General features: G+C 35.4%; 2 protein-coding genes across 2 annotated transcripts; one reads left to right on the forward strand and one right to left on the reverse strand.

The window, feature by feature from the left end:
• Window positions 1–6: 6 nt before the first annotated feature.
• LOC114521487 (zinc finger protein GLIS2 homolog) lies at window positions 7–2,686 on the reverse strand. The gene is made up of 2 exons (XM_028541955.1): window positions 2,587–2,686; window positions 7–1,430 (listed from the first exon to the last, which is right to left on the reverse strand). The coding sequence occupies exon 2, from the start codon at window positions 1,404–1,406 to the stop codon at window positions 294–296; it is 1,113 nt and encodes a 370-aa protein (XP_028397756.1). The 5' UTR covers window positions 1,407–1,430; window positions 2,587–2,686; the 3' UTR covers window positions 7–293.
• Window positions 2,687–3,579: 893 nt separating this feature from the next.
• On the forward strand, window positions 3,580–8,079 carry LOC114521584. The gene is made up of 4 exons (XM_028542068.1): window positions 3,580–3,671; window positions 3,799–3,851; window positions 4,541–6,042; window positions 6,334–8,079. The coding sequence occupies exons 2-4, from the start codon at window positions 3,846–3,848 to the stop codon at window positions 7,253–7,255; spliced, it is 2,430 nt and encodes an 809-aa protein (XP_028397869.1). The 5' UTR covers window positions 3,580–3,671; window positions 3,799–3,845; the 3' UTR covers window positions 7,256–8,079.
• Window positions 8,080–11,291: the final 3,212 nt, after the last annotated feature.

Consider the following 11,291-nt stretch of genomic DNA (forward strand, 5'->3'; position numbering starts at 1 on the left):
CAGAACACGGAAGGTAATGGTAGTCCTACTTTTAAGTCTAAAAGAAATAGTTAATTTAGGCCCGGTTTATTTTACTATGCTGGCATGGAGTTTGGAAGTGAGAAAGCCAGTTCAAAGTTATATATTTTCTGAGGCCTGTGGCGTATTGAAATCATCAAATTTACATAATACTTATTTACAAAACATCTTAAAAAATATGATAAATACCGTATAGATGTAAATAACATTAAAAAGACGTAATATATGAAAAATGATCTCCCTAAATAGTTTGCTTAAAGTCTTACATGAAGTGTTTACAATTTATGAGCTTTAAGATGTTTTCTTAAGGAACTAGGATCTGTATATTGTTTAAAACACCCATCAACCTTACAGCGATATGGTTTGCTCTCAATATGTGTGCGAGTATGTTTAAATCTATCACTTGAGTTTGAATAACGTTTCTCACAACCTTCAAAAGGGCAAACATAAGGCTTTTCTCCAGTGTGTGTTCTGCAATGTATCTTCAAGTTTTCCAGGCGTGAAAATCTTTTATCACATTGTTCAAAGTGACATGCATGTGGTCGTTCACCAGTGTGTGTTCTTAAATGTATTAATAGTTTATATCTTGCATTAAATCCCTTGCCCTGTCTTACACAGTTCTTCCATTGACATGAATATTCACAAGATTCTTTACTTGTTAGTACATGGGTATTGTTTATATGGTCAACCAGTTCTTCCACAGTAAGAAACTGTTCTTCACAAACCTGCCATTGACATGTATGAACTTGAGCAAGATGGCCATATAAAGTGGAACTGGAGCTATTTTGGTACAATGGTTCACTGTTAGGAGATACTTGAATCAAATGATCATTTTCATGATAATAACTTGGAATTAATAATGTGGTTTGACTCTGTGAACTAACAAGAACTGGTCCATTGTTTGCAAGATCATCATCATGATCATTGTTGGACTTAGGAAGCAACAAATCTGAAGGGTTCACCTTGGTGATAATTGAGACATCTGTTTTAGATGGATCACCTACTGCCAGAATAGGTGTGTTGTTAAAAACAGATGTCAAAACAAGAGTGTTTGATTGTGATGATGGTGATGAATGAATGACATTATTATCACTAAATATCACAGCAGTAGAACATTGAACAAGATCTTCAGTATGCATGATATGACCTCTCGACTGAAAAATTCTATCAACTGACAATGGAGGTGATTCACTTGTCCTATGTACAGTTAATTCTGGGGTTTCACTTGTAGAAAGATGTTGCTCACTAGTTTCATGAACAGATAACTCAGGAGTTTCAGTATCATGACATTTTGCAGTTCCAGTTAACATCAATTCAGAGGCATCACTTGCACACCGGTCTTGTATAATATCACGTAGATCCTTCTTGTCATCTTTCGTATCATCCATGGCAAATATTCTTACTATTATTATCTGAAAATGAAACATAGGTATTGCTGTAGAATATTAGTCAAATAATATTATTCTCATACATAAGGCAAGAAATATTTTGCATAGGGTTTTATTTCATAACAACATTAATTTATTAGAGTCCTATTTATCAAATGGATGCATTTTAGTCAAACTTCACACAATTTTGTTGCATAAATTCATTCACACACACTGCGTGTTCTATATCTTAAAGCATTTCATCACATCTTCAATCATTTCATCATGACATGTCTATGGAATTTATCTCAACATATGGAATGCTTCCCAGAGGATTTAAAGATTCACATGACCAATTTTTCAAAAAAAGTATTCCTGCCAACATTAAAGATAATACACAAATACTTTTACAGAGTTTAATTTATATTTTGAAAATGTGTACAAGGTACATACAGTTTGATAGGAAAAAGAGTTGTGTACTTAAGCAGTAAAATTTATATATACTGAGCTTTTAATGCAGCCATTTTTAGTTACCTAAAATGACACAAATATTATATAAACAAATTTATTTATATTTATATATATTAAAGCTCATAGTGGTAACTCAAAATAATGCTGGTATCAGCAGTTCAAAACATCTTAACTGCCTTAAAATCACAAAAGATGAATTGTATCAACTTGGGTAAGAATGCATGTGGAAAATTAAGGAAATACAATATATATCTATTGAACATGTATCCAACTTTATATGTTTCACTTTACGATTTTAGAAATTGGTCACATGCCAATTGCAAAGCCTCTATTGTCTTCCAAAAATAGGTTAATTTTGCAACAATCACTTTGTTTATCCCTCTCGTATTTCTGTGCAATTGTCAACCTCATTTGAACAAACTGTTTAAGATGTTGGATCAAATTTAACTTTGTTTCAAGTCTTTATCTGACCTGTATAACCCCACACTGTTTCACGGAATTGCAATTTACAATGTTATTGTTGGCGTCATTTAAACACTATGACTCAACGGGTCTTTAGACAAAATTCATGAAAAAATAGGGGCTTTTTCTAGAAAAATTAATCATAAACCTTTGGAGTTTTGGTATTATATTTATGAAGTTGATTACAATATAAGTATACGATTAAGTGAATTGTATAAATCAATTGAATAATAATTAGATTTTTAGCCTAAATTTTCTCTATACATACCCTCTGGTGTTTTAGAGTGATGAATATGGCATATATGTGATATCGCAGAAATTATCCTTCTTCTACAATGGTGTTTATCATAAAATGTTTTAAAAATGCACAAAATTATCCCTGGGAATCAGCGAGGGTCTTTAACTCCGTGCGGTTATTTGCGCCCGGGCAAAAATCTGGTAGCCTATGACCAGTGCCTATGACAGGCCAAAAACGAAGAATGTCTACTTTTCTTTTTCGTGCTTTTTTGATAAGATAAGACTGCGCTCCGCCTAACTCTAACTCTGAAAAAACAAAAGTTTTGACCCACCACAGAATTAATCACGTTGCCATTGCCATTGGTGGTTTTGCCAAGAGGATCAGGGAATCTCAGTTTCACAACCCTGTCAGCCCATGGACGAATGTCCTTTTACAATATCGTGTTATGAAGTTATCACTGAATGGTGATGATTGCAGAGTATTTGGTTGTGTTTTGACAAAAAAAGACTTTTGCATTTTGCCATTGTTTGAAAAAATATAAAAAATTCAAATAATTAAAAAATGGTTGTAGGCACCGCACAGTAACAGGCCGAGGGTGTCTGTCAATCTGTGTCTTCATCAGTGTCGCGGCAATTCCTCGTCATTTAGTCATTAGGGCTAGTTTTTTTGTAATATGAACGAGCAGATTCAGGTCGCATAGGTCAGTGGTTTTCCGCATTAAGAAGAGGAAATAACATTGTCAAACATTGTCGTAAACTGAAAACGAGTTACCAAACAATATGAAAGAAACCCCCTGCGTTCCCTTACCGAATATTGATGTCTGTTTTCCCCGTTGGACGGTATCCCATTCCCTAGTAGAAACAATTATCCCCACCCTAGAACCAGCTTAATCATGCATGAATACCCTTCCCCCCTCGGCCCTCCCCATGAAACCATATATGATGGAACACTCCAAACCCAGACCTCTAATCTGACCAACATTTTGCTCGGTTCCCGCCAACTAGCGTTCTCTCTGAAAGCATGGTATTTGTATTTTCAGTATTTTGTTCTCAAGGTTCTCAATAGTTGCCATCGTTTTAACAAAAATCCAGCGCTGTTTACTTAGTTATTGAGACGTAAGTAACTAAGCAGCACTATGCTCACAAAAGCTGAGTGTTAATTATATCAAAATATTTGCAAATTGCGAAGGAATTTTATATGTAAATATATTTTGAATATTCATATCTTCTCGTTTTATTGAAGGTTCACCTGGAGGTGTATGCTAGTTCCAGATAGATTTATTTGGTCGAATGGAGGTAAGATGTATTGAATTATCTCAAGTTAATAGGAAATAAGTGCCAATTACTAGCTCTTTTAGCCTTCAAAAGTTTTAGCCCTAAATGCCCGTTATTCTAGGTGTTTAAAAAAAATTAAGCAGTTGCTTATTAAGTGAAGGTAAAATTTGCTATCCTCTTTATCATCTATCAAAGTTTTGTAATACCAAACAAAGTTGGGTGTGACAAAATTTCCTTTTTGTCAACATATTTAATACCTCATTAAATAAATATACATTTTGTGCACCTGGCTATTATAATATTAATTAATCTCAATAATTATTCATTTGAATTCCACATATGACTGCATTCACCACTGTTTTGCATTCTGCCCAAATTTTTATATTCTACAATTCTTAATTTAAATAGTACAAATTCTAAGCTCTTAAATTTCTTATGCCACTTACACATATCGGCTTTCTCAAATTTCATTTTGTTATTTAAAATCATCGGGTTTCCCGATGGGAAGGTGTGCAAATATCATTATCAAATTTTATCAAATTGCACACCCAATATTTAAAAAACTAGTAAATAAATAGAAGACGTCAAATATACACCTAATATATCTTGGTTGTGCAATACATACTTTCTACATTCACAGGGTATAAACTACTATTGAACTATATTAATTTAAATTACAATGACATACTGTTTTACCTTGCTTAATGTAGCAACTGTATAAATTGCTGAATGACTTAAAAGATGCATCAGGCGATTTTGCTTGTAGTGGATTTTTGCCTGAGTTATGCTTACCTGGCTTGGTTATTGAGAATGTTGGACATATCTCACTTCCAGTGCAAGATGAACAAGCACAAAAGATCATTGAAGTCGCAAAGAAAGCTCCATTTGGCTTAGGTGATCAAACATTGGTTGACGAAACTGTAAGAAAAACATGGCAACTGGATCCAAAGCAAATTACGATAAAAAATGATCATTTTCTTACTGGTGTTGAAAATGTTGTTTCCTCTGCAAAGAAGAACCTTGGCTGTGACAAGAAGGCAGTTAAAGCTAAACTGTATAAAGTCCTCTTGTATGAGAAAGGTGGACATTTCAAAGCTCATAGAGATACTGAAAAGGAAAATGGAATGTTTGCTACCATGGTTCTCCAATTACCATCAAAGTTTGAAGGTGGTAAGATTACAGTCCGACATGCAGGAGATGAAAAAGTTGTTAAAATGGACGGAGAACGCTCTTCATACTGTTGTAAATATGCTGCCCACTATTCAGATTGTGAGCATGAGGTAAGCAAGATAGTCAGTGGGTATAGACTAGCTTTAGTCTATTCCCTATGTTGGACAGCAGGTGGTACCCCACCATCTGCTGATACTGGTAAAGCTATAGTGCAAAATGTTGCCAAGATTTTACCACAAATCTGCACTGGTAGTAGGAACCTTTTTGCGTGGTTTCTCTCTCATAAGTACAGCGAACATGGTTTGTCTGGTAGTGGAATTGATGCACTAAAAGGACCTGATGAAGTTGTGGCAAGAGCTTTGCAACAAGCAAACGAACTTTTACCTAAAGAACAGCAATTCAACTTCTATATTGCTGAAGTGAAACGAGAGCTTCAACAGTTTGGTGATTTCTGGGATGAAAATTCCTGGTCAGGCGGATTCGAGCCAAATGGCGACGAAGAGGAGGAAGTCAGTATCGAAAATTGGTTTCAATTTGATGGCAAAGTTGCCAAAATTGAAGTATTTAAAGATATTGAACTAGATATCGAAAATGATGTGGTGAACCTCCAAAAACCACGACATTTGCCTTTGAAAGATGCCATTCAACGACTTTGGGGAGAACCAGATGACGAAGAAAATACTGGTCCTACTGGTAATGAAGGCGCCACACAGACGTATTGGTACAACAACTACGCTATCTTTGCTTGGCAGAAAGATAATGAGATTATCCTTAGATGCAAGTTGAATGGATACCAAGCGGCTGTAGATTGGGTGTCAAATCAGTTGAAGAGTGTCGAGAAAAAGAATCCTTCATCTTCTGCATATCAGAAAGTTATGTCAGATTTAAAGATGATAATTGACTACGCAATTTCCGAGAAAGTTTCATTGTCATTCCGAGCAGTGCATTCAATGCTGAAGACGCTCACTGATCTTCGTACGAATGCTGTGATGTTGTCAAGAATCTTCATTACCGATGTTATGGGAAAAGTCCCTGAATCAAAGTAAGTAGAATTTCATTATTAATATCATTTTTCCTTTTTCATGTTATTCAGCCTTGCTTAAATCTACTATTTTTAACTTGTGTCATTTTGCTAACTTGATTTTAGCATAAAGTGAACGTCTTTGTGTTTTTTGAAGAAACTGTACAACTATTAGCGAAAATCTTCCGCATGCCTATTTTTTAAACAAAATCGCGCGCTTGATAAATGAATACACTATTGCTAATATTCCACAGATAGATGTTATAGCATTTTAATTGACCTTCTTATGTTGTTGTTTTTTTTCTTATTAAGAACGTCAAGTCTGTATTGTCTCTGTGATAATCATCTTATTCCGCCCCTTCTCGAGCTTACCACCACTCTTGGTTGGCCTTCCATCTCTGAAGCAATTAAGAAATTGTTTGATCTAAGCCCTGTTTCTCAATATGGAAATTGGGCAGAGTATCTTAAGTCGCTTTTTCAAAGAAATGTGAAGAAAGTTCTGCAGAAAGATGATTGTTTCATTGCTATGGTCACATGTTTAGCTCAGAAAGTTGAAGATGATGCTCGAAATAAACAACTCGAATCTGTTGGCGCGAGCAGAATTGAAAGAATTGCTTCCCTTTTGTTTGCCATTGACAATTTCGAGATTCTTACAAAGTTTACTAACGCTATCTTGAAGCACTGCCAGCAATCGCACACGAGTTCCCTTTTACAGAATCTGATACGCCTTCTAGAAAAAGAAAAGTTGGGTGGCAACCAATTCTGGAATCAACTTTTGAATATCAGGATTTCTCAGTTAGAGGATGTGGAGAAAAGCGGAATTCCACCGTTCACCTGGAATCAAGATGATGCCGTTTTTAATAATCACCCCCAAGTTCAAACATTTTTGAGAGGTCCAAATCAGACCATGAAATATCAAGCGTTCACTGGAATCGCTCAAGCTCGAAAGTTTGCCAACAGTTATTTTGGTGGAAGCTGGGCACGGCCAGGTGATACTTCATCTTACACTGCGACAGCAACAACCGCTGGTGTTGGTCGACATGCGTATGTGCTGATCGAGAAAACAAGAGCCTGGTACGACAGAAAGTTTGCTCCTGTTCAACGACAGTTGGATGAATTAAACAAGTTGCGAGGTATGGTGAAGCCAGAGTCTGCCGCAACAACTTCGTCAGAAACGGGAGAACCACAAGCAAAGAGAAAGGCCGTTGGCGTAGCCGTACTGCAAGTGGATTAAACATTCACAGAACAGAAAGACGATGTAATAAAGTTTCATTTGAGTTTTACTTCGTTTCACTACAACATTTTAAATCGTTTTGTTAATGAAATTATGTTTTGTTCGCCTTTGCCGGGACAAGCTACCGCGCATAAAACACTGGTTTATTATCCGTTAACGTAGTGCATAACTAAGTTTAGGTTTTTCAACCTAATTATATTTTAACCGCTTTGGCAAGGTCATAATATTGTAAATAAACGGCTCATCAACGTTAGTCATACGTTGAGACAACATTGAAATGATAAAACGCTCAGGTAAATAGGTTACGTAAAAACACACTTTAGTGCATGGTTGAAACCTTGAATTTCAACCTTCATTTAAACTTTCAAAATTTAAATCTGCGGTTTGCAAATTTTCACTGATCTAAAACTTTAAATATTTCAGTCAGTCTAATCTCTACGTTTTATGTTTCAAAGCATGCAGTACGTTCATTTTCTTTTCATTAAGTTTGTGCTTCGTTGATCGTCTGAACACGAAGCTTGAACTTCCTATAGTATTGACAACGGAAAACTCAGCTTTAGGGCCATTGACATCGCACATGATCAAGCGTTTAACGATTTGCGTTATTCCTGTTTGAGTGTTGTGTTGTAAATTTGCATGTTCACTACCTATTTTAACCACTCGAATGAAGTGTGGCATTGGACAAAAGTCAATTTGTGAACGTGTGCTTGGCCTTGCGCCTAGGAACTGACGTTGACGTATATTATTGACTAAAGATTGCGTTATGGCACAATGACGTGCTTATTCTGTGACGCGTTTACGATGTAAGCTACCACTTCTGTATATATATATATATATACTCAGTTAAAATGACATCAGGCATAGAGATAACTTTATTGTTATTGTTTTTTTAAGTTGCGGTTATATAATTATAAATATAAATACTTTAGAATGAAAGTTCTTTGTTCTGTTTTATATTAGACGAGAAGAATATTATACTATTTGCCATTAATTTCTCCATATTGATACGCATTTATAAAATTCCTGTTTCAAATGTTCCTCATCTAACAAACTCACCCGAACTCAAAAAATATTATCACAATAATAGATTTAGTTTGTGTGTAAAGCTGTATCAGTTATATGATAAAGAACTAGAGCAAACAAAACCCACTAACTATATGCTTTGTTCTAATTATATTTACAAGTCAAGGCCTATAATTAAGGGTCGATGAGACATTATATTTTACAAACATTTTATTCCTTTTAAAGATCTAAATAATGGCAATATAATAATCTGTACAGACTGTAGTATATCCTCCATCATTTCCATACCAAGTATGTTTACTGCATGTTAATGCGGCGTGTGTCGTCTCCTCGATGATTTAGCTTCAAACGCAGTGTTTAAGAAAAGTTCGGTTTCTGCAATATTTAGCCAGTGAAAACATAAATTACTACGATCGAGTGTTTCTTTTCTTTTTCTTGAAGATTGGGCGACGAATGCAGCGTTCAAAAACAAATCTCTTTCTGATGTTTCTAACCATTGTCGACATTGAAAACCAAAGTTATTGTCATTACGAAGTAAATCGCAGAATTGTTCATTTGCTACTTCTTTCGTAAGCATGCATTTATCAGAAATCGAACATTTCTGTCTGACATCGAAGTCTATGATTTTATTGACGTCTTTGAATTCAGAATGTTCATCTACATGTACTAGTTTGTTCTCGCAACTTTTCGTTTCAAAAGAGATCTCCATTCCGCTGTCCTCCTTTTTCTGTTTTATTAAATCAGTTTTACTTCTGTTAGAAATAAAGGAAAGCATTCTGTCATACACTAGTTCATCATTCCATTCACAGTTATTGTTCACCCCTTTATTCTTCTGTTTATATAGGCTAGCTAAGATCTGTGGCATTTTGAAAATGTTGCGTGAATGAAATGTCCAGCTCGGATGCTTGAGTTTGTTTATGAGAGAGCTGGTGTTCGCATGTTATATAGGTCTTCGCATATATGTATACGTGATGTTATTCATGCAATGCAATGTCGATGTTTTAGGAGGCTCTTTATTTACGTAATCTACATAAAACTGAATAATTATACGCTATATATGTTTTATGAAAGAAATTCTTTTTTGAAGTATATTCAAATGTTGTATCCTATAATTATATACCATCGGCATATCGTGGTATTGGGTTCTAAAAGATTTTGTAAGAAACTCTTATAGATATGTTCCTATAAAGCAACAAGTAGGAGGCAATACCAGTAAAAGACAAGTTTCTATATAGTTATATATATAGTTATAGGTGTGTTAATTAATTACAACAATCAACTGGCTGAAACCGAAATACCTTATTTACGTTCGTTCAGAAGTCACGTGAGGTGTTTTGACGTACCGCATGTCATAACTGCGTGTTTTTGCTGTGTGCACACGAGCATCGTTTTCAACATTTTGTCTAGTTCATTGTTTGACGCCCTCTTCACACGATCCAAGGATCCCCTTCCACGTGAATCATTATAGTCTTAGGCCGTTTTTGTGATGGGAAGATTGGCGTGCGTTAAAGCGAATGCTTTCATGATATAAATATTTTCCTTAATCCAACACTCTACATACGAGTTGTAAAAGGGCATGTACAGGGCTAGTGGTAGTCCGCCGTAACTCCTATATCGTGGTTAAACGCACGAACGGAAGAGGCGGTTCTGTCTTATGATCTTGGTAAATCGATTTTCCTAGTATTTTAAGCTAAACAGCCTTGAAACCTAGACCACCGGTCGACACATGGAACGCCAGGAAGAAGTCATCGGAAGACCATCCAAACTCAAAATATTAAACATTCTTTGCATTACTCATACAAACAATTATTGTAGTATGAAAGGTTTTTGTTGAAGATCTATTTAAAGATTAAGAAATTAAGAAGCTACTAGCAAAAGGTATTTGGTGAGCCAAACTATGCGTAGCTTAATTTCTTTACTGAAGCGCAAAACAAGTCTGATAATACTAAATGCCGGTTAAAATAGCCACAACGACTTGTCTTTGTGTATAATTTAATTGGAAATACGTTAAAACTGTACATGATCTATATATGTTTATCACTATATTGACTAGTTATATAGTTATAGTCTGGGACAATCATGCAGAAATGTTGACTTTTAGGATTAGTACTTTCTAAATGTCAAGAGGATATAGCTATAAAATACAAATTGATTACATGACATGTACATTTTTTTACTGAAAACATGTAATTATTTGAAATAAAAGTTGTTATACAACCAAATATAGTAATACCAGTTCATATCAAGGATTCCTGACATGCCCACGACGATGACTTTCCATGGTCTTTCTTTTAACCGCGGCTGTTTCTAAGATCGTTATTGTATTATTGAAATATTATTAACAAGTGTCATCTTGAAGTACTATGAACAATCATGAATTAAGTGTCATTGAATCAAGTATCAAATCAGGGTGTATTCTAAGAGATGCCATGCATGCATTTAACAAGCCTGTCCTTTATCATCGTCTTTATCATCATCAATGTTCCGTGGATCTGATGGCAAGATATTTGGATCATACGTAAGCGTCTTGTTCACATCACTACCATCTTCAAAGATTGAACGCTCGTCCTCCGTAGCACGTGATTCATTACCATGACGTAGATGAAAGATGACAGGATCAATCGAGCCTGTAGATCCAGTCACAACACGGTCATTAATAACGTTAAACACTTGAGGCGCTATCGGTTGATCAGATGTGAAGGCCGCAATGTTTTTGCCACTTTCTAGTTCATGGACATAGAAATTAGGACCTTGCATATCTTTCCAGAACACCAAACTGTAATCAACACTATGTTTGATTTCATTCACCTGTGCGACTGTAGTAATTTCTTTAACGCAACTTCCACTCTTGATATCCCATATGAACACTCCGTTTTTCGAGCCAGCAAAGGACGTCAGCACAATGTTTTTGTCTTCAAGAATCATGCTTGAGTAAATAGCTCCAGCTAGTTGCTCGCTTGTTAATGAATGTAATTTTTTCCCTGCGGTTACATTCCAGAGTACAGCACTGGTG

The sequence above is a fragment of the Dendronephthya gigantea genome, unplaced genomic scaffold (assembly GCF_004324835.1).
Source record: "Dendronephthya gigantea isolate DGI-Jeju-01 unplaced genomic scaffold, DenGig_1.0 000020F, whole genome shotgun sequence".
NCBI lineage: Eukaryota > Metazoa > Cnidaria > Anthozoa > Malacalcyonacea > Nephtheidae > Dendronephthya > Dendronephthya gigantea.

Excerpts from the sequence above, each read along its gene's own strand:
- LOC114521584 (XM_028542068.1), top strand. Across the intron at positions 6,043-6,333 it reads GGAAAAGTCCCTGAATCAAA|AACGTCAAGTCTGTATTGTC; the intron begins GTAAGTAGAATT and ends TTTCTTATTAAG.
- LOC114521487 (XM_028541955.1), bottom strand. The coding sequence starts at position 1,406 with ATGGATGATACGAAAGATGACAAGAAGGATCTACGTGATATTATACAA.